Here is a 22,101-nt window from a genome sequence, read left to right as displayed (position 1 = left end):
TATTGCTTTCCAGGGCCAGTTTTATGGCAAAAGGGGGACTTTCACTAGACACTCCCCTAAAACCTTGGACGTGGATTTCTGCGTCTCTGATTGGTCGTGAAGCCCCGACCGACAACACCTGCTTAACTCCTTCATCCAAATTGACACCCGGGGCTCAGAGAAATATAGGCAGCATCCCTTTCAGCTCATGCATTCAGTCCCACAGCTGCCCCGCAAGACACCAAGCCGCAGCTGCGCTGATCACTGATCCAAGGTGAACCCTCACACACACACATACACTCGCACCGCCGGATCTTTGGAGGGAATAGAGGCGCACTGTCGGGGGACGCAATGTTGGTGAAACTGGCCGTGGTGCTGCTGGTTTTTTCAGCGCTGGAGCAAGCAGTGGGATCGGATAATACTGACATTCACGACAGTCCTCCGGAGAAGCCTGCGAGCCAGAAAGGACGACTCTCCCTGCAGAACACAGGTAAGAAACAAGGGTCAGGAGAGATGAAGAACGAGAGGATTCTTGGTTGGGTGCTACGTGGGGTTTGTCCGGACACGTGTTTCTGTGGCTGCAAATTAAAGCGTGCAGGAGACGCGTTCTGGCGATTTTGTCAAATCCTCTGTTTGTTTTTTCAACTTAAACCATTTCACACGACTGGCGCTTTTCGATCTGCATTCAGAAAGGCGATATTTCGTAAATACTCTCAGACAGTAATTCAATATGTTAGTAAACTATTAATAGAACGGCACAAGGTAATAGGTAATGTATACGGCTGCACATCTAGGTGTGCGCGCGCGCTGGCGAACGCGTGTGCGCGCGTTATAGGTAAGTGTTTTCGCTGATAATCTGGATTAAATCCGGGTTTCGCATGTGCCGTGCGGGGTGTCTCTAGAAATGAACACTGGGTGATGTGTTCAAGGAGGTTAGTGGAGCAGTAATGAGTGAAGTAGTGTGGAGGATGGTGTGCGCTGAAGGCGAGCTGGAGTTTTATTGAGCCAATCCTTGGAGGAACTAGTGCTTAATTACCATAAAAAAAAAAAAAGACGAGAGCGTGTCGCCTGGTTGACACAGCGCACTCAGACCACGCTGGACTGCTGCGCTTTCCCCCGAAACTGGACGTTTATATCGGGCGTGATTCATGGACAGCGTGGTTTCCCGGCGACCATGTGAACCTGTGTCAAAATGTTAGTTATCTTTCCTACGCGCCGAAAGAAAAAAAAAATAAAAATGGGGACAAACTCCAGTGCGGTTTTCGCAGCGGAGACCCTGGTGACACTGCTGTGTAATTCAATGCACGTTGCGGCCGAGCTCGTACGATCCAAGCACATTCCCGTGATGCCAAAACAAGCACTGCTGACAGCGGCTCACTTTTCCTGCGCACTAAAGTTCAACTCGATGCCCACGTACCCCGTAGAATCTCTTCCCCCTTCCTCCTTCTGCTTACTGCAACCCCCCTCCCTTCCCCAAAAAAACAGAGGTTCTTTGTTGACAAGCGTGATTTCTAATAAGTCACATTTAATCCTCTGTTTGCTGTTGGTTCGGGACCGAGATCTCCTTTACGCAACTGGTGCGCAATTCGGAGCGTGACAAAAATGTTCTCACGCCCCTCGGTTATCAACTCCGGGACAAAGCATGCGTCTAGTTGTGCTTTGCTTAGGTCAACAGTTGGGGTTTTTGTGGCCAAACTGTAACTGTATATGCCCCGCTGGCTCACAGTCAACCCTGCTATTTAGTGCATTAACTTCAAATTAAAACGTCCCAGTGGATGTCACATAGGGTAAGCAGCAGTGGCAGGTTGACACAATACATGCTCAGAGGACAATCTATGCTTAAAAAAGAGGTCTTACTTGCTTTAGGTGATTTATGCCCTTAATTAAATGCTTCTGTATGTCTGTGTTTGATACTAATGCAGAGCCACGCTATAAAGAAAGAGGTACTCGAGAGCCAGTCCTGATTTGACAAGCTGATATTGTGCGTTCACATGACATGCACTACAATATTTCACAAGTTATTTTCCAGCCTGCATTGCTGCTGTTGCACCCCTCATGAAGTGGCCTTATTATTACCTTTTCTGTGTGCAGTGTCAGTCAGTAATGTGCGATAATGAAAGACTTGTTGATGCACATTTAGTCACTGACTGAAGAGACTGCATTTGTGTTTCCTCCACCAGTAGTTAAAGCCTGTATCTGCAATGCAGCATCCCATCTTAATGCTAGGCAGTGCAGATGGATTGTGGTGCAGAATGACACAGTAATATCTGTCACCAAGTGTTCCTCTGCAGGAGCCCTTCAGCTTGGGAAATTAGACTTCTCCCCCCCCCCCCCCCCCCTTCCTACCTCCCCCCTCTGCATCCTTGTTCTCTCTTTGACTCTAGGTCATGAGCACACGAACGGCCGCCCGCATCCGTGGAAATAGCCACACGCCACATCGGCTTCGCGACTCGCGCAGCAATCGGTGCTGGAGTGGAGTTGTGCCTTCGAGCCGTGTGGTCTTCACTGCCAACGTGCCTGCAACAATCTGTGTGCGCTGTCTCTATGCTGTGAACGGATGATAAGGTCCCTCCCCTAACCTGTTCTCTATTTCCAGCTGAGATCCAGCACTGCCTGGTGAGTGCAGGGGATGTCGGCTGTGGCGTGTTTGAGTGCTTTGAGAATAACTCCTGCGAGATACGAGGGCTACAGGAAATCTGCATGACGTTCCTGCACAACGCTGGCAAATTTGACTCTCAGGTACTAAACTGGTCTGTCTCTTTGCAAAACAATGATATAACCAGAAGAGATCATTTTCTTCGGTTCACTGCTCCACACTCGTCCTTTCTCTGCATACTTCAGAACATTTTTTATTTTAAAGTGCAATCAGACGTACACTTATCTAATAATCTCTTTTCCTTTCTTGGGTAGTTGACTTGCCTCTCAGCGGACTGATGTGTGTACAATTAGGACCAAGGGTTGGGAGCCAGCTGGCAAGTAGCCCAGTTAGCTCCCTTTTCATACATAGCGGAGGTTGAAGCTCTGCCAAGCCAGGCTTTGCTGGGGTGTTAATATGTCTGTAGAGTCACATACGAGGAACTTACATCTTTGCCAGCCAAAATACTTCACCAGAAGATTGGCACAATTTGACTATTCAAGTAGAATTTCATTTCCCCATTCATTTAAAGAAGAGATACGCATCTACTGTATATAACACAACCTGCTAAAATAGGTGCATGGCATCTCCAGAGTAACGAAACATAAGTAAGTACAATACAATGGTAGAAAGCATCAAATGGATCCAAAGTATTCAAGGGACTATGTCTCTGTGTTTACACAGGGGAAGTCCTTCATCAAGGATGCTTTGAAATGTATGGCGCACGGTCTACGGCACAAGTTCAGCTGCATCAGCAGGAAGTGTGTGTCCATTAAGGAGATGGTGTTCCAGCTCCAGCGAGAGTGCTACATCAAACACAACCTGTGCTCTGCCGCCAAGGAGAATGTGGCCGTCATGGTGGAGATGATCCATTTCCAGGATCTGTTCCCTAAAGGGTAGGTCTAGACCGTGTTTACATTGGTTTCTTCTACTCATTGTAATAGTGCTATCCCATTCTCCTTGGCGTTGGATTTGTGTGAATTGTCCGCCTCTCTCTGCCCAGTCCATACGTGGAGCTGGTGAATATTCTCCTGAGCTGCGGAGAGGAAGTGAAGGAGGCGCTGACTCGGAGCGTTCGGCTACAGTGCGAGCAGAACTGGGGGGCCCTGTGCGACAGCTTGAGCCTCTGCTCCTCCCTGGCCCCGTCTCCCGCCAGCGCTGCCGCCGCCGCCGTCGCCGAACACCACCGCCACCCCTTGCCTTCAAACCCTGAGCCGGAGCATCCTCGCCCTCCACGGCAGGGCGACAAGGACAAAGCCGGTAAGGGGGGCCTCAACTCTCACCCACGCAACCGCAGCCAGGGACCCCGCCGCCATAATCCAGAGGCCGCGGTGGTGGCCGAGCAGGAAGACCCCAAGGCCACCGACATCCGGAGGTGAAATCTCAGGAGACTGTACCAACCTTTGACTCCTTACACCATTTAAAAGCCACACTTGCAGACTTATGTACATCTCCTGACGCACACACACATACATACACACACACACACACACACCACAACCACAGACAGACTTCTCCACACATACACAAATTCCCAGACAGACAGACTGATCAGAAGGAAACAAGCCCCGACCTTTCCTATCCTTATTCCACCCTCTCCAGTCATTCCAGCAGTCCCACATGGTAAACTTGCAGGGTAATTGTGGTGTAGCTTAAGCCAGACTGTAGGCCACAATTTTATTTTATTTTTTAAATCGAATAACAAATGTTATTATCATGATTATTTCAACTGTTAGGACTATCTTGGCTCTAATATAGCATTTCTCAAATCATACTGACTGTAAGATTTGATTATATTTGTATTATTTATTTTATTCTTTATGCAATGTTGAAATATCAAAATGTACATAGAAATATACTTATCTATATTTATATAAACATGTATAAATATAGTTACAATATGCAATACTGATAGATGGCATAGTATATGGTGTGCTGTCCGTCGCTCTCTTTGCAGTATTGCACCCATCACACATTGGTCTGTAGATATGTAACATACACAGATTTGTTGTTTCAAAGTGGGAATATGTATTATAACTATAGATACTTGATGATTAAATACAAATTGTACAGGTTCTAAGTCCAGTTCTGGCACATATGAATTGTAGTGCATGATGGCCATAAAGCCAACAAACTTGTGCATTCTTAAAGTGAAAGTCCACTCTAAAAAGGATGCTAATGTAATACTATGAATATGAACAGTTATTTCACACTCGTACGTGTTGATAAGTCTCTTGCAAAGCTAGAAGTAATAGAGCCAAGACTGATCTTTTGATGTCATCCAGTGGGAACTAACATAGGTGACGCAGTTTTGTGGACTCTTTCAGAAATATTACTTATTCTCTGATACGTGTCTTATTTCTAACGCTAAAAGTGTCACATCACTCTCATTCGTTGTTAACGGAGCTTCGGAAACTGTGTCCAAGACACGTTACAGATCGATGTCGTGTGCGTATGGCTTCAGGGGACGTAGCTCAGCTCAAATAGCAAATAGCAGCAGAACTATCAAAAGTGTTCTCGGTGAGTTGGTTTCCCGTGTAAGTGTCGGCTACGAGTGAAGCGCAGCAAAGAGAGGATGTGGAGATCACACAAAACATCAAGGTGCCTAAACTTGTTAATGTCCACAGCGACCGCTTGTCTGTGATTTAAGTGAATGGATGACACTGTGTCACGGCGAGATTTAATGTTGAGCTATGTTTTGCAATGGTGTTGAGCCACAAAAGTCTTAGATTTTGCACTTTGGATGACTGTCAGTTTGTGTTGCAGCTTGAGAAATGAGACCGCGCTGCCAGAGTAGTCATATACTCTAATCAGAGGCTATTTCATTTGGCAAACCTGGTTTTCCTTATCAACGACAGCACCTAGTCCCTGCATCCCCACGTGCTCCCTAGGACCAGATTGAGCCCCTTCTGTAGTCGAGCCATGCTACTTTTCTCTGGTGTCCCAGTGGGAAGGAAAGAGGCTTGACAGAAACCCGTCCAGATCTCTGGCCTCTCTAAATTAGCCCTCATTCCTCCTCTCTGGTCCCGTACCTGGGTCAGACATGAAGGCCTGTTATTCTGCCCGTTAAGGCCGCAGGCAACACAGCGAGGACCCAGGAACTGGGTTAAGTCCACACACGGGGGCTCTGGCGCTGTTATTCTAAATGTTATATTTACCGAGGCCACCAGAGAATTCCTCTGGGCCACAGCCAAGAGCCTGCAACACAAGGAGGCAGAGAGGAGCGGAGCGCGAAGGAGAGAGACGTGCTCAACGCGTGTTTTTTATTTTTTTTATTTTTTTTTCGTCTTTTTTAATGTGATGATTCACTCAGACTTTACTTCTCCTCGCACTCTTCTTCTTTTCCTCCTTTAGGTCACAGACACAGGCTCTTGACCATTTCAGGCCAGTCACATGCTTCAGTCGTGGAAGTGCAGTTTGCGAGCACAGTGCAGCACATGCTGAGGAGTGCTTGGTTCAAAAAACATGCAAAGATTTTGTGGCTCACTTAAAGGTGTTTTCACTTTCCTGACATGCCTACAGTAAAGTTTTCCCTCCGAGTAATTTAGAGATTATCATATGTGACGCTTTTCTTTCTTCTTTTTTTTTATTCTGTTGTGGAAGTTGGGATTCCTATGAAATCCCAGCACAAGACATAAGCTAATCCTAATGAGAATGTACTGTATGTGTGTAAAGTGACAATCTGTTCAGCTCTCTGTCATTAGGTTTGATGTGGCTTTTTTTTTTTGTAACAATGTAGTGGCTTGAATGGCTTTTCTGTATGTGTTCAGAGGAAAATAAAGCTAACCATGTTTCCTGTATTGTCCGTGCTCCAACACCACGTCACTCGTTTTCCTCTGTCGAGCACAAGGACTTACGCTTTCACAGCTTCAAAACACAGGACATCGTCTAGAAGTTTGTAACTCACTTGTAAGACACCGGGAATATGACCCTGTAAATGTCTTTGGACTCCTGAAGTCAGATGTATCTTCTTATCATTAAAATATTTTTTTTTTTGTCTGTATTTTGTACACGTGTATGTGTGTCTTTCGCGATGAGCGGGTTAGCAGAGAAGGCATTGGTCGTCTCAGGTGTACACGCGGGTCAAAAGACACCCCATTCTCGTTTGACTTGCAGCCTCCTTTTCTGACAGTGAAATACGGGCTGAGTTTAAAGTTTCAAGGACTGGAAATATCCTCCCCATTGAAAGGCCTAAACATTTACGTCAGCAGCTCTGGATTGTGTGCAATGCAGGGGGTGGGTTTTGGGTGTCAGTTTTTATGAGTTGTCCCAACAGTGTACATTGCCTCACCAAACATTTAGACAGAGCTCTAATTTGAAAGGTAGCCATCCAACTGTTGTCTGGGGCGCGAAGTCATTCAACAGTCAAGCTAAGTATACTGAGGTGCACTTGCAGGCCATATAAGGAGGACTGTTACACAAATCCTACCCGCTGTTTTTCTCAGTTTGTCTGCAGCGTGACAGGGAAAACGGACAACTACGCGCAATGTCATTGCATACCATACAGCTTCTGTAATATCAGCACCTCTGGAGCTCAGAGGGGGACTGTGTCACAGAGTCAACAATTCATCTCAGAGCATGCAGTGAGGCTTAATAACCACCGGGAGGCGACATCCCCTTGCTCTTTGACATGAAAGCAGACGGTAGGAGGCAGGTGCAAGTTTTTAACAGCAGGCCAGTAAAGTTTCTAGATGGTAGCAGCAAATACTTACAAAGCCCATTTGAGCGAAGGCAAGGCAGTTCATGGTTCACACTGTGATATGAAATGTGAATTTAAAGTGTGCTGACGCTCAGATTGTGTCGTCAGGTTTAAAAGAAGCACACACAAAACAGTACGGCTCCTGACAATTTAATAGGGAACAACAGATGCAACGCTGCAGCTATTTCACACAAGACAGTTTGCTCAATGACATTCACAGTTGTGTAATGCCTTCCCTTTATGGCAGAGTGACTTAAAGTCATCTCAGTCGGGGCTTTTTTTTTTTAGCTTTACTAACGGGTTGTGGAGTGAGAAAGAAAGATGCAATGGCATTAAGAGAAAATAGAAGTTTTGAGCTATCATAACTAAAAAGATATGTTTATTCTCATTGTGCATCCAGTATCTGCCACAAAATCCATGTGCAGTAGCAGAAACGGCCTCAGTTGCTGTATTAAAAAGAATGAGAACGCAAAATAAAATAAAATCCTTGCAGTTGCTCACCTATAACCCACATCTGCATTTGAAACACACTCTGTGCAAAGGTATGCAGTGGGTTGAGACAACAGTGTCTCCATTGCTTTCGGTCAATATGGAAGTGAAATACTGGATTAACCCTTCATGTGATGTGATGTAGAAAATCCAAATATGTTTGCGCTGCTTTCAGGTATATTTTATGTTTATATTTAACCAAATTATAGTGTGTGTATGTACGTATGTACCAACATTTGTATGTGTGTTGATACTGCATACGTCAAATAGCATGTAGAGTATTTCTGTCCACACCGTGTGCTGACATTGTCTTCACCTTGTTGGTCAAGGAGCTGATAAGCAAGGCCGCAGTGTGCTGTGATACACTCTCAGTGGGATTACTGTGTGTGGGAGAAATTATGCTGTGTCACCCTCTGCTTTTTACAACAATACCTTGAGTCTGAGATGGATGACCTCCTGGCCAAACAATGGGCTACTGCCTGAACCAGTGATCTCCCAGCTTGCATGGTTGGTATGGCAACGGAGCTCTGTCAGTACGGAGGTTACCAGTGTCTCTTCTGAGAAGAGGCAGAGAGAGGCTGTGCCTCTGAGCTGAGAAACCTGAGATAGTTGGCCCCAGGCGCTTTGTGAACGTCTGCCCTGTGCTGCAGTGTGAACTAATGAATAAATGACTGGGTGCCTATAAGTTTCAAGGATGAATCATTTAAGAACCACTTGGGGTGAATGCGTGCACCCCACTTATGTCTTCTGTTGGGCGCTGAAAAGACACATGTCTTATATTTACCTAAATTACCAATAATATTATATGATGTGTATTGGATTATCATGTCTACCTACTAAGCAGCACAAATGAGTGGAACCTCTGCAGCGCAGCTTTTTTTCTCTGGGGAATACAGAGTGTGTTGCTCTCAGGGAACGCTGTGTGCTCGAGTTCTTGTCAGCTTGAGTTCTTGTCAGCACGGGGGGGGGGGGGGGGGGGAACATGTATTCAAATACACAAATATACCCATACAATAGCTTCCTCAGTCAGTTGCTAGTAGATGCTGACACAGAACTTCAAACTGTTAACACCTGGGCCAGCCGCCTGTTATTTTTCACAAAGAACCAGAAGCTCGAGACGCACCGTTGTGCTGTTAAACCACCCCAACAGGCCCTGCAGCACATGGGAGCGGGGTGGGGTGGTGTGAGCGACTGCTAATACAGGATACAAATGAAGGGTGGGTCTGCCTTGGGGGACTGGAACACTGTGTTAACAAGACTAACTCAACAAGCAAGCAGTAAATAATACTCTAAAGACTAGGGTGGAAAGTAAGTGAAACTGAGTGCAGCTTCTAAGCCACTTCTGCTTTATTTGAATACATTTAAAACCAGAAAGGCTGCTTCTATTTGTTTAGGCCACGTTCTTTTTAAAGGAAGACATCATGCAGCTAGTGTCCTTAATTATACAGCCATAAAGGTGTTTTATTTGAGCTTACTTTGAACCTCCTTTCCTTGATAAGGCAGCCTGTGCTGGTGCGGCTGCTAAGCTGCTGCTCATGTGCCTCAAAGGAAAGTTCCTTGATAGTTCTCTGCTTGAGTAGCTTTAAACACAAGTCATGTCACTAGCATTTTAGTGTACTGCGTTAAGGAGGAGTACCTCCATTAAACAGGGTCGCCTCCCAGTGAATTGTTTTAAAGCTGATAATGAAATAGCTTCAGTAAAGCGAAATAAATAGCTCTGTGACATTTGGAATGCACAAAGACAAACGACGGAGACTGCTGTACAAAGATGTCAGATATGATATGATGGTGTAATCAGAGCACAGCACAGATCTGGCCAAAGTGAAATTAATCAAGCTCTCAAGCTCGATTATGTTCTGAAAATAGCATCGGCTTATTTTAATGAGATTGCTGTTGCAGTACATTGCCGCAGATTCAGGTTATAGCTGCCCCAACAAGTCCATCTTTCTGTCTACCCTGGTAAAATACACGCTTTTCAGGAAATGTCTCATACACCAGGGAGGAACACTTGCTAGCCCATTGGCTGAGCTACATGAAGAGGAAAAAAAAAAATTTGCTTAGCCAAATGAACTCATCTGCATTCGGGGAAGATTGTTTCAAATACTAGGCCATGGCTTTGAAATCCACAGACTAACTTAAATAGAGAAATGGCCGACAATTATTTAGATTACCAATGTATTTTCCTTACAACAACTACTCCTCCCATTGATTTGAAGACATCCTTATTTGGGAGGAGAACGTCTTGAGTGCATCTGCCATTCATTGAGCAGGAGTGATGTGGGCGTGCACCAGCAGCAATTATCCAATCGCGTATGAGATTAGAGTTTAAGTGGGCGGGGCGTCGGAGGGAAATCCTGTCACTCAGTGGCTGGTGGCGAGCGGTGGGGGCGGGGCTTGTAGACGGAAGTGTCTCCCGACTGGCCCAGCTGTCATCTAGAAGAAGAGAAGAGACCATTTACACCGGCTGCCTAGGAAATGCAGAAAAAGGAAAAACGCTAAAATATGGCAACATCTAAACGATAAGGTCATGACGCCGAACTGAAGGTAGCTATGCCCGACGTAAAACCACAACACACGCGTTTCGTTGTACGCTAGAGTAGCGGTCGGGGTTGCGTTGGGTTATTTCGAGATGTGAAAAAATGATGACAAGGATTTGGTGCGCTGTGTGACATTGAACATACAGGACATGAAACATACGAGGTCGTTTAAAGAGCCACGCGCCGTTTCTAACTTGTCATGTCGCGGACAATTGTGCCGTTGCTAAGGACGTCGTGTGCGTCGGCGAAAATTCGAGGGACGTTGTAGCCGTTGGATTCGGTTACTTGCCTGCTAGCTCGTTTGCAAATATGCTACAACGTCTCTGCGGCTATTATCCTAGCCTAGCGGCTCGGTGAAGGGAACTACCCCAGATTCAGAACAGACAGGAGACGTCATCAACATTTTCCTGTATTTAAATGGTTGCGTGTAAGGAGGTCATTGCTGGAAAGGGGAGATTATTCGGTAGGTGTGCGTGCTGAAACCCAACCGCGGCGCCTGACATACGCTCGCGTTCGTCCAGAAATTGCTAACCGTACGTTGCAATTGACTGCTGGGATCTGCATGATTAATATGGGCACATGGAAGGTGGCGGAGCAGCTGTTAGCTCGCTGCTAGCTGCGTAACGACCTTTTGGAGAGACGTCAGCCTCATCGGCCCCGGCTGTTCGCTGCCTGCGCCGGTTAGGCTGGGTGTTTTCCGTGGTTGTCCGCCTGGCCGTAGTGTTATATTTCACCCAGGCCTCCCATGGCCAAGCGAGTCAATGATTTAATCTCATTGATTGCATCACAAGACCAGGCAGGGTGCAGCCCGAGCACGCTCACTGCGTTTGGCTAGGCGTGTGTGTGCGTTTTTTTTTTTTTTTCCACTTATTTTCACGAGTGGCCAAATCAACTTTGAGGTGTAAAATAGCCATATGCGTTTTTGTTCACCCCTCTCTCTCTCTCTCCCCCCCTTTCTTGTCTCCCCCCTCCCTCAATCTTCATTTTAGGATAAAGAAGAAGGCGAAAACCTAAAGTGAGCTGAAGATTTACTGGGTGTCCTAAATGGGGGACTACTTTGGAGTTCTGGTGAAGAACGGCAGTGGTAACAAATCTCCTTTCCCTGTTAGGATCCCTCCTCACCTTCAACCCCAGCACCCTCACCACCCCTCCAACCCCCCCAGCCCCCCCTCCTTCGTAAACAACACCTGCTCCACCAATGGGGGCAGTGCTTGGCTGTTCCCTGCCGTAGCCCAGCACAGTAACATGCAAGATGAGATTCTGGAGTCAGACAAGTCCAAGGCCTTGGACCTGCAGGACATGCAGGAAAAGTCCCAGGTCCAGGCTCAGCCCCAGGCCCTGTCTCCAGGCCAGCAAGAAGCTGGAGGAGGCCTAGGAGAGCTTGAGGGAGCCCTTCCTGAAGATGGCCCATTGGAGAAGGGTTCTTTAGAAAGTAGCAGTGGAAAAGAGAAGTTGAGGATGGAGTCCCCGGTCCTAAGCGGCTTTGACTACCAGGACAGCCTGGGAATGGGTACTAGCTGTGCACAGTCCACCTCCTCCTCATCTTCGCTTACCAGCTTCAACAACTGGTCCCCCGCAGTCCCCTCCACCCAGTCTCCAGTGGTCGGTGAAGACGTTGGTGGTTTCTTTGGTCCTGCAGGCTCCAACGCCAACGGACCCCCTCTACTGTTCCAGAACTTCTCCCACCACGCTGGCCCCGGCTTTGGGACGGGGGGCAGTTTCTCCCCACAGATTGGACCAGTCTCCCAGCACCACCCTCCCACACCTCACCCCCAGCACTACCATCCCCATGGTCAGGGGGTTCCACAGCAACATCGACGCTCCCCAGCTAGCCCCCATCCTCCACAGCCCTCCTTTCCGCCGCATCCCCATCGCACTGGACCGTTCACCCAGCTGCCACACCTGGCTCCTGCCCAGAGCAAACCCCCTTCACCTTGGGGAAGCTACCAGAGCCCCTCAACTCCCACGTCCACCTCTTGGAGCCCGGGTGGTTATGGCGGCTGGGGAGGCACACAGGGCGTTCGAGAGTACCGGCGGGGTGTTGGTGGAGGGATGACGGGCCTGAACTCAATCTCTCCCCTGAAGAAGTCATTCCCCAACAACCAGGTAGATGAAGCTTTTATGACTCAAAGTAAACACTACGTTTGATTAGAAGACTTGTATGAAACCTATCCGTTTGTTCCACAGGTTCCCTCACAGAAGTTCCCCAGAAATAGCTCTGGCATCAATCACAAGGGTTGGGTGGATGACAGCATGAGCCGCAATGACAACGTATATCCTTTCCAGGTGGGTATACAGGACGACCACTTAGGCTAATGAGAATACTAGATATCTAAAAGTTCATTTTTTTTTCCAACATCTCATGGGGGGAAAAAAGCAATTGACCAGAACAGCAGTCACTTAACTATAAATATGTATAAATGATGTTAATCCTGTTAAAACACGCTCATCTGTATCAAATGCGACAAATAAGCCATTGAGCAAAACAGGATACATGACAGTTCAGCCAAACTAAATGGATGAATTGAAACTCATTGTGTGCGCTTATGTCTGAGGTCTTATCTAGATCATTTGGTTAAAGCAGTCTTTTCATCTGCTGCGATCACATGGCCTTCCTCTTGTCCTGATTTGAGAAGTCTTGTGCTCGACTGCAGCATTTGCACGCTCTCAACAGTTTATATGCCCAGTACTCACCCGTGCTTGTTATATATATCGGGTTTTGCGTACAAAATACAACTAGAAGAATGTATTTTTATAGCATATCGTCCTCTCTGACGCTATAAAGAAATGAGAAGTGATTTCAGAGATATGCTAATTTCCTTTGTGTGTTTTCATTGCTTTCTGCCGAACGTCTCTACAGGTTTAGACTGCTCTGTTTTTATATATAATTATAGCAAGTACGTCGGGGATCTCGGTAGCTCGTGCTGAATTAGAAGATGACGTGGGATGTGAGGAAGCTAATTGTTGTCTTTCTCTCTTTGAGCAGGAGAGAACGCGGCCCTTTGATGGTTTCAGCATGCACTCTCTGGAGAACTCTCTGATTGACATTATGAGGGCTGAGCAGGATTCCTTAAAAGGTTGGTTCCCACACTAACAATAGCGAGGAGGGGATAGATTTTCTCACAGCTGGTTGCATTTAAATGACAACAAGTGGAAATGCATGGGTGTCATTTCAAAATGGTGACGGTCACGTTGAAACGAACGCTGCTAATTGGGCGAGTGTGTACATTTACACATGCCGTATATACTTTGATCCTAATGGGACCACCAAAAACCACATGTTAAGGAGTTTCAGCGAATTTGGATATACTCCCTGTGTGACATCTTTTTTTTATTTTTATCAAATTAAGTAAATTAAACTGAGATAGATATTCAGCGTCCATACATATATAGTACAGACGAGAATGTATCCATAGCCACATCTTGACTACTTTATTTAGATAAATGTGTATTTTGACTCAAGGAATTTAGTATTTGTAAAGAGTATTGCTTTATTATTAGCACAATTCTTATTCAATAAATGCGTTACCGTTAAATCATGGTTACGTATCGTGAAGGAGACCGACTCAGACCAGCCGTATTTCAGTCATACATTACAGTATATTTATGTCCAACTCTCCATAAGTCGTGAAATGAATCACCTGCAGCATTTTTGCAGTGGAGACGGTTTGATCTCGAAACCAGCGCTCTCATTAATAAAACATTCTTGTTCAGATTCTGTTTTAAAAAGAACCATCTACATCATAGCCAGCTCTGCTGATGCTAATTTGGGCCAGCTGATGCATGCACCTTCTTTTTTTGGAGCCTAGAAACTGATCATTTAGACGGTCGTTCTCATTTAGCGTTTCCAGTTTGACCAAACACATCATTTGTGTAGTTGTTAAGCAAATTGACATACATACCCGTACTTAATATTTCAATAATTTCGTAAACAAATGTGCATCTCGGATGTGCATTTGATTTGCATGTTCTTACAACCTCAAGTACATTTGATTCACTGCCAAATTCTTCTTAATTCCTGCAAAGGTGTGCTGTCATTTCCTTTTGCCTGTAGACACAGAACATAATATACCACCCTAAACCTTTCCAGAATACTGTCTGTGAGGGGTGGGTTGCTATTTATATGTGAGAAATGGGGATTTGATATAATTACTGCTCCAGTCGGGAATCCTTGCATGGCATCGTGTTCTTGAGTCCTCTCCTGTTTTTGTCATTTAGGACGCTACAGCTTCTCTCACCAGGGCGGAGACGGGCCTCTACCTATGAATGGTATGTAAATGACATGCATACAAATATGCTTTGCTGTAGCTGAGGTCAGGGCTTGAAATTAATGCCTGTTCTCGCGCAGATGGAGACGTGGCGATCTCTTAAAATGGAAGCCAGGTTCCAGTACCCCCATTGCCGTTTCAGTAGATGTTGATAGGGCTTTGGTGAACAACTAACCTAAAATGTCTGGATATGACAAAGCCACAGAAAGATAAATATAATATATGGTAGCAAACATAAAAAAGAATTACTTGTTAGGAAGTGAATGGGCATGTCGTCTCTATGGTAGTGTAAATTCTCAAAATGGTGGCTTCTTCATTCAAGGAGGAAAATGATGCTGTTTTCCGACATGTTTGGAGACGACAGGAACGCTGTTAAACGCAAACGTTGTGCATGCATGAAATTAATGTTTTTAGTCGTATTCAAATGAGTTATTTCTGCATAATGAGTATTTTTTTTAAGCTTCAAAGGCATCGATTCATATTAACTTATGTCTTGTTAGAAAAAATGCAGGAAGCCTTTAGTTTGTTTTAATTAAGTGATTAATGAAGCCATATTATATGATAATTATTTTAAATTCTCTCTTTTGCTAATACGTACAGTGCATTAAGTTATAAATACCGATTTGTTGCATTTTATGGTAAATTTGAGTAGTTTAAACTGAGTGACTGTCGCTTTAAACATTGCAGCCATTTTAGCTGGTGAGTGACCCAGAAAATTAATTTCAAGCCCTGATAGTGTTTTACATCATTCTTTTTTTTTTTTTTTTTTTAAACATGTGCGTTTTTTAAAAAGCCGTTTCAAGAGTGTTTTGTGTTGTCTTACATGCAGCGAGAAGTTATGGCAGAAGACGAGGTAAAGCTTGTTAATGTGTCTTGATCTCTGTGTTGATTACAAAGCAGCAATGGCCCCTGATATGATCCCTTTGTTTTGCCTCCGTGTTCGTCTGTTTGATTTCTGTCAGCGTCTCTGATTATTCTTCCCTAAATGTTGTGAAGGTTTCAAACTGTTCCTCTGCAACGAATAGAAGTCTTACCTCCCAAGAACTTGTAGTGATAATGCTTCTACTAAACTATCATCAGCACCACTATCATACCTCCTTTTTGTGTTTCTTGATATGTTTTAATTCATTTGTAATCAGTCAAATGCTCTTTTCCTTTACAAAATGGATAATTTTGATTGCGGCAGTGGTGAGGCGAGGTTTGTGATCCAGATCATTCTCTCTGTTAGGCCATTCGTCTCTGTTCCCCATGGAAGATGAGCGCTCTTTTGGAGAAGACGAGTCAGGTGACCAGGGGCTTGCTGGCCTCGGGTCCGCACACTGTTTCCCCCACCTCAACGGTGAACGCGTGGAGCGATATTCTCGCAAGGTGTTCGTTGGAGGGCTGCCCCCTGACATAGACGAAGGTACATTTTTAAAGCTGCAGAGGACACATCACTAACGTTCGGTTTTGTAGACCGTAATGAATCGAACCAAATATTTGAGAATTGATTGATTGTATCTACATCTCATATTTCAAATATATTTCCTTACCGTGTTCCCCTTTTCAGATGAAATCACTGCCAGTTTCCGTCGATTTGGCCATTTGTTCGTGGATTGGCCCCACAAGGCAGAGAGCAAGTCCTATTTTCCACCAAAAGGTGACTCAGATCAGTTCAACATTAAAAGCGTGCCAAAGTGTTTTATAGTTGTCGTTTGTATACTCATTGTTCCGGCTGTCCAACGTTTCCAGGATACGCATTCCTGCTATTTCAAGACGAGAGCTCTGTGCAGGCCCTGATTGATGCCTGCATTCAGGAGGATGGCAAGCTTTACCTGTGTGTCTCCAGCCCCACCATCAAAGACAAGCCTGTGAGTGTGTGTGTGTGTTTGTTCTGTTGCCTAATGTTCATGCTTGTTGCCTGTCTGAGCGAACAGTGAAAGCGCTGAAACAAAATGTTTCGAAATCAGGCTCGCACAAGTGGGCTTTGTTGTCGTGCATCAACCCACCACACAAAGGTGACAAACCTGAATATTCAGCACTACACCTACAGATGTACCACGGGCTTCTTGTAAAAAGCCCCCGCCACCGCTGACAACAGTAGCAGTCAAACTGAACCAGAATATGTGTCAATCCATAATACAGAAGCACCAAGTTGCTTTCATTTTTACATTACAAAATGTGTTTTCCCCAGAGAAGGGCGGCAAAATAGCACTTAAGCACTGATGCCTCACAGCAAGAAGGTTCCGGGTTCGAATCCATCGGCCGACTGGGGCTTTCTGTGTGGAGTTTGCATGTTCTCCCTGTGTCTGCGTGGGTTCTCTCCGGGTACTCCGGCTTCCACGTACTGTCCAAAGACATGCTCATTAGATTCATTGGTGATTCTAAATTGGCCGTAGGTGTGCGTGTGAGTGTGAATGGTTGTCTGTCTCTCTGTTAGCTCTACCCTACACTGGTGACCTGTCCAGGGTGTACCTGTCCAGGGTGTATCTCACCCGATGACAGCTGGGATAGGCTCCAGTCCCCCTGTCCTGTGACCCTTCACAGGACAAGTGGTTATAGAAAATGAATGAATGAACTGACTGAGAGGAAATAAATGTTTTTTTTTTTTTTTTTTTTTTTTCTAGGTCCAGATCCGGCCCTGGAACCTAAATGACAGTGACTTTGTAATGGACGGCTCTCAGCCATTGGACCCGAGGAAGACCATCTTTGTAGGGGGTGTCCCTCGTCCCCTACGTGCAGGTACACGTGTGCAGTGACTCCTAAATGTGCTGCATTCCTATGACTCAAACTCAAACTCACATCAACTCTCGTTGTGTATTGCCATTGCAGTCGAGCTTGCCATGATCATGGACCGTCTGTACGGTGGAGTGTGTTATGCTGGGATCGACACAGACCCTGAACTCAAGTATCCAAAAGGGGCAGGGCGGGTGGCCTTCTCCAATCAGCAAAGCTACATTGCAGCCATTAGTGCCCGATTTGTTCAACTGCAGCACGGGGAGATTGATAAACGGGTGAGTCAGCTCCATATTTAGATCCGAAAAACCAAGAGTGGATGTACATAAAATATTCATTTCTGTCTAACATGCAGCTACGGTGCAAGCAATTGAATTTCCCCCCTCAACCTCCATTTTAACAGCTTCCCTGTCGTCCATTTCATCTCTCCTCTCAGGTGGAAGTGAAGCCATATGTCCTGGATGACCAGCTGTGTGATGAGTGCCAGGGCACTCGCTGCGGGGGGAAGTTTGCTCCTTTCTTCTGCGCCAACGTGACCTGTCTGCAGTACTACTGTGAGTACTGTTGGGCAGCCATCCACTCCCGAGCCGGTCGCGAGTTCCACAAGCCGCTTGTGAAGGAGGGAGGCGACCGACCACGACACATCTCCTTCCGCTGGAACTGAGACGAGAGGGCGAGGGAGGGGGGGCCGCCGCAGGATTGGGGGAGGGAATGAAAGAAAGGGGTAGTTAGGGAAGGGGTGTGGGCTATGATATGAAAATAAATGCACTTTTCTTTTAAGTTAAAAAAACAAAAAATAATTTATTTTTTATTTTTACTTTTTTTTAATTGGGCCTTCTAAAAGAAGTAAATGCTAAGAAGAGTGAAATCCCATTTATGTTTTGACTTTAAGTGTGCATGAGCATATGGATGCATTAGATTTGGATTTAGGTGTTTTTTGACTTGACTGTACTTTCTTTTCGTGTTAGCTGGCAAAGCTGCTTACATTTGTTGTCGAGAGTAACATAAAATTTAAGTGAGGTTCATCATACCTAAATCAGTATACTAACTATGGAAGTTGTGTTTAAGAAGGGTGCATTTTCTTACTTTTCGCTTGCAGGATTTAGAGACCAACTGTACCATTTACCAAAGGTTGAGTGCAAATGGTTGGGTTGAACGGAGGAGGAAGTCTGTTTCAGATGGACGAATGATTGGGATTATCCAGCAGCTCAGTGTATAGCATCTGGCCACGTCACAAAACTAAATCTCCCCTCAGTTTGGCACACGTGTTTAGATTGTTGGCATGAGTTTTTAGGTCTCGGTTCAAAAGTCAACACTTTGTAACCAGAAAGGGCAAACCAAAGATTGGCCTAAATGCATCATCAAAAACAGTCGTTGATCTGAGGGTTTTCAGGATAACGTTGTGTCCTCTTTGTCATGCGACGGAGGAAAGGCTGGAGTTTGGGTTTGTGGGTTTCAGCAGATAAAGACACAGCCCTCAGGGCTCAGGTATTGGCAGTAGTATTTACTCACTTTATATTGTCAGGGATATTAGCACTGGAAGCTAACATACTAATGTAGTACAAACTAATGGGAATGCACAGTCCAGTCTCCCTGAGCTGTCCTCATGGTGTACCACTGCACGCTCTACCATGACTGGAGCTTCTATCACAAGTGTTGTGGTTAGATATGGTAGTAGCTAGAATTTGCTGTCACAGAGATAAAGATATTATTTTATACATGGCCTGCTGATTTTTGTACAGTGTTTTATAGCTGATTATTTTGTCATGAACATATATACATTTATTATGCACTACTTTTCTAAATATTTTTTTCAATAGTCATTTTAGGCACATTTTTCACAGATGGGAGAACTCCTTTTGCAATACCTCATTTTTTTCACTTGGTGAAAAATAATTTTGTACCTTTGTTACTAAGAGATCTGCATTTATGGTAAACTTAATTTAAAGAAAAGAATGATATTAATATAATTTTCAATTAGCTTTTATATATTTAATTGCTGGTAAATCTGAAAACTGTCTGGTGCATTGGTGTGATTCTGTAGATAAAATGAAAAAGAAAAAACAAACGACAAAAAAACATGGCTTTCGTTAGCCAGTCATATACGGATTCTCTTCTGTCCTAATAAACATAATTACAGGATCCTAAGGCATGACAAGACATTTCTAAACTGATTTTGATAGTCTTGAAAATATAATCTGATATTTCGCTCCTAGGTGTAGTCATTAAGATTATTATTAGGGTAAATGTTTTGGCTTTGGTCAATGTGAAATCTTCCCTTATATCACCGGAGTGGATATCAGCTGTTTGAATATATTTAGATCCTCTTTCTGGGACTGCCTGTAAGTTCTACTTATTCTTGGCATGCATACAAGATAACATGGCTAGTGATAATGCAGGACCTAATGTAATGCACTAGATCTCCTTTTTCCTTTTTATCGTTCTTTTCTCTTTGAGATCGCCTCTCTTGTAGCCTCTCTTTACATGATGGAGTCTGCCTTCCTTACACAGACGTGATGTTTATGCAATCTACACAGTGACAACACTTTGGATGTGTTTTGTAATGTAGAGGACACTCAGTAGGACATAGGTGAGGAGACTTGATCACTTGACCCCCTTTGTGATGTGGCATGCTTTGGGACATAACCTGAATGTGATTTAATGTTGCAAGTTAACTTTGAGCCATTATGTGCAATACTTATTCTTTCCAGAAACAGTTCTCCGCAGTGTAACTCATTCAATCCACATAAAACATGCAGTCATTTACACATTTGTTTTTTGTTTCCTATTGTTCATGCTGATGTCTGCAAAAAGAAAAAAAAAAAAAATAATTTATACCTGAATTTATTTTTAAACATTAGTTTTGTGCTTATTTACTTATTTTGCTACTACCATGCTACTGTGATTGAAAACATTGTATATACTAGGTCGATAATGTATTTAGCATTTGCTATATTTTCAATTGAAATGTATAACTATCATTTTGATCAGATTTTTTGTTATATTTTTGGGGTGATGTGTTAAACTCGTTGACGTGTCTAGTTTTTCTAATTGCTGTATTGTGCTCCATATTTTCACATGAAAAGAAAATTGATTATGTCTGTTAGTATTACTTGATTGCAAAAATTTCAATAGTTTTAAATTGAATGCTGGGAAGGTTATATTTATTAACTTTTTTTTTTTTTTTTTTTTTTTTTTACCTGATTTTGAATTTTTTTTTTTTAAGTCATTTCACATTTATATGTAAGTTCCAATTTTTATATTTTCTTCCTGATTGATTTACGCTACAATACAGACGTCAGTTTTTATAGTTGGTTTGTAGTATTGAAGTAAAACAAAGATCTAATGTCATATATTCATTTGCTGCCAACTGTTTGTAACTGTATGCATACATTTGAAGTATTTGTAATGTGAGATGTTGAACGAATAAAACAGCTGTGAGGAAGAATATTTTTTTTTTCCATGTATTTAACTAATTGATTTGCAAACTGAAGGTTTTCTAGTGATTGTACCTGATTCGACTGTTGTGCGGCAGCAGTTTTCAGCACATCTGGCGGGCCGAATCAGGTCAGAGGTATTTATAGGCTGAGGCTTACTTCAGGCCTTACTCATGTCTTTTGTCCCAACACTTCTACTCCAAAAACGCTGTGTTTATCCTGAATGAAGATATCAAAATTGCAATGTGCATAGAGATGATTCCAGTTATCGTTTTATAGTGTACATACTCCGATCAGGCAAAACATTATGACCACCTTCCTAATATTGTGTAGGTCTCTCTTGTGCCTCCACAACAGTTCTGACTCATCAGAGAATGGACTTGTGTCTTCTGAGGGTGTCCTGTGGTGTCTGGCAACAGGATGTTGTTGGTGGGGGGGCTTTTAGGTCCTATGGGTTGAGGGGAGGGGCCCTCTGTGAATCATCCCACAGACACTTGATCAGTTTGGGATCTAGGGGATTCTGAGGCCAGGTCAACCTCTTGTGCTGTTTTTTTGAGTTGTTCCTAAATCGTTTTTGTCCGCGTGCCTGTGTCAGGCCGTATCCTGCTGGGGACGGCTGCTGCCATCAAGGAGTCGTGTCACCGCTATGGGGTGGGGGTGCATGTCTAAGTAACAACCGAACGAATGCCAGGTTCAAAAGTTTACCAGCAGAACATTGCATTGTCACAAGATGGTCAATGTTGTTTACTTCTCCTGTCAGTGGTTTTAATGTTGTGGCTGATCTGAGTAAATGATTGTTAGAATAATTAATGGAGGAAATTGGTGTCTATATAATTCTGATAAAGGAATGTTTTCTTGACCTGCAATACTTATTTTGTACACCTTTACTTACTGTATGTGAATACTTCCTCCACCACTGTTTCTTGACAAAATGATCTTTAGGTTTATCAGGCTGAAAACTAACTTAAAGAAATTATGGAAATCACATGTCGGGACAACAGTGCCACCTGCTGGCGGACAGCGCCACAACAAGCACAGGACCAACCGTTGAAGCTTAGTCCAGGCAGAAAGGCCTTAGCAAACATTTAGTGTGTGGACGGTCTGTAAAGAGAAAAGATGCCGCCTGTTAAAACCGTGTACGTACCAAGATTTGGTTCGCAGCAAAGCTCCAGTCAAAGAAGTGAGGCACAGTCAGAACGGAGAGACACGGTGGACCAGGCCCCGACGCCCTCCCGTCGCCATGGGGACAAGCGCGGGAAAAGGCGTGGAAATGGAAGGCCTGAAAAAAATGTCTTGAAAGTAAAATTACCAAAACACAACAGCCGTACTTTGCTTGGGAAGT

At 44.3% G+C, this 22,101-nt stretch overlaps 2 protein-coding genes across 4 annotated transcripts; both read left to right on the top strand.

Annotated features, from left to right (window-relative positions):
- The first annotated feature begins 202 nt into the window (after positions 1 to 202).
- stc2a (stanniocalcin 2a) lies at positions 203 to 6,568 on the top strand. Its single transcript, XM_084549787.1, has 4 exons — positions 203 to 469; positions 2,576 to 2,718; positions 3,299 to 3,510; positions 3,618 to 6,568. Exons 1-4 carry the CDS (start codon positions 331 to 333, stop codon positions 3,991 to 3,993), a joined length of 870 nt encoding a protein of 289 aa, XP_084405913.1. The 5' UTR covers positions 203 to 330; the 3' UTR covers positions 3,994 to 6,568.
- Positions 6,569 to 10,246: 3,678 nt separating this feature from the next.
- LOC311491801 (cytoplasmic polyadenylation element-binding protein 4-like) lies at positions 10,247 to 21,291 on the top strand. Of its 3 annotated transcripts, XM_084549834.1 has the most exons (13): positions 10,290 to 10,346; positions 11,329 to 11,354; positions 11,449 to 12,445; positions 12,527 to 12,625; positions 13,326 to 13,416; positions 14,558 to 14,608; positions 15,437 to 15,460; positions 15,836 to 16,012; positions 16,157 to 16,246; positions 16,339 to 16,457; positions 17,214 to 17,328; positions 17,419 to 17,600; positions 17,759 to 21,291. In XM_084549834.1, exons 3-13 carry the CDS (start codon positions 11,585 to 11,587, stop codon positions 17,984 to 17,986), a joined length of 2,037 nt encoding a protein of 678 aa, XP_084405960.1. In that variant the 5' UTR covers positions 10,290 to 10,346; positions 11,329 to 11,354; positions 11,449 to 11,584; the 3' UTR covers positions 17,987 to 21,291. The 3 variants fall into 3 exon arrangements, with proteins under 3 accessions (XP_084405958.1, XP_084405959.1, XP_084405960.1); XM_084549832.1 differs by having other exon boundaries at positions 10,247 to 10,346; positions 11,329 to 12,445; XM_084549833.1 differs by lacking the exon at positions 15,437 to 15,460 and having other exon boundaries at positions 10,247 to 10,346; positions 11,329 to 12,445.
- Positions 21,292 to 22,101: the final 810 nt, after the last annotated feature.

Source organism: Chelon labrosus (genome assembly GCF_963514085.1).
Source record: "Chelon labrosus genome assembly, chromosome: 8".
NCBI lineage: Eukaryota > Metazoa > Chordata > Actinopteri > Mugiliformes > Mugilidae > Chelon > Chelon labrosus.
The sequence above is the reverse complement of the archived record's forward strand: the minus strand, read 5'-3'. Positions and strand labels throughout refer to the sequence as shown.

Coding starts and splice junctions, on each gene's coding strand:
- stc2a (XM_084549787.1), top strand. CDS start 331: ATGTTGGTGAAACTGGCCGTGGTGCTGCTGGTTTTTTCAGCGCTGGAG. Junction 470..2,575: donor ACTCTCCCTGCAGAACACAG/GTAAGAAACAAG, acceptor CTCTATTTCCAG/CTGAGATCCAGCACTGCCTG. Junction 2,719..3,298: donor CTGGCAAATTTGACTCTCAG/GTACTAAACTGG, acceptor GTGTTTACACAG/GGGAAGTCCTTCATCAAGGA.
- LOC311491801 (XM_084549832.1), top strand. CDS start 11,384: ATGGGGGACTACTTTGGAGTTCTGGTGAAGAACGGCAGTGGTAACAAA. Junction 12,626..13,325: donor ACAACGTATATCCTTTCCAG/GTGGGTATACAG, acceptor CTCTTTGAGCAG/GAGAGAACGCGGCCCTTTGA. Junction 14,609..15,436: donor CGGGCCTCTACCTATGAATG/GTATGTAAATGA, acceptor TCTTACATGCAG/CGAGAAGTTATGGCAGAAGA.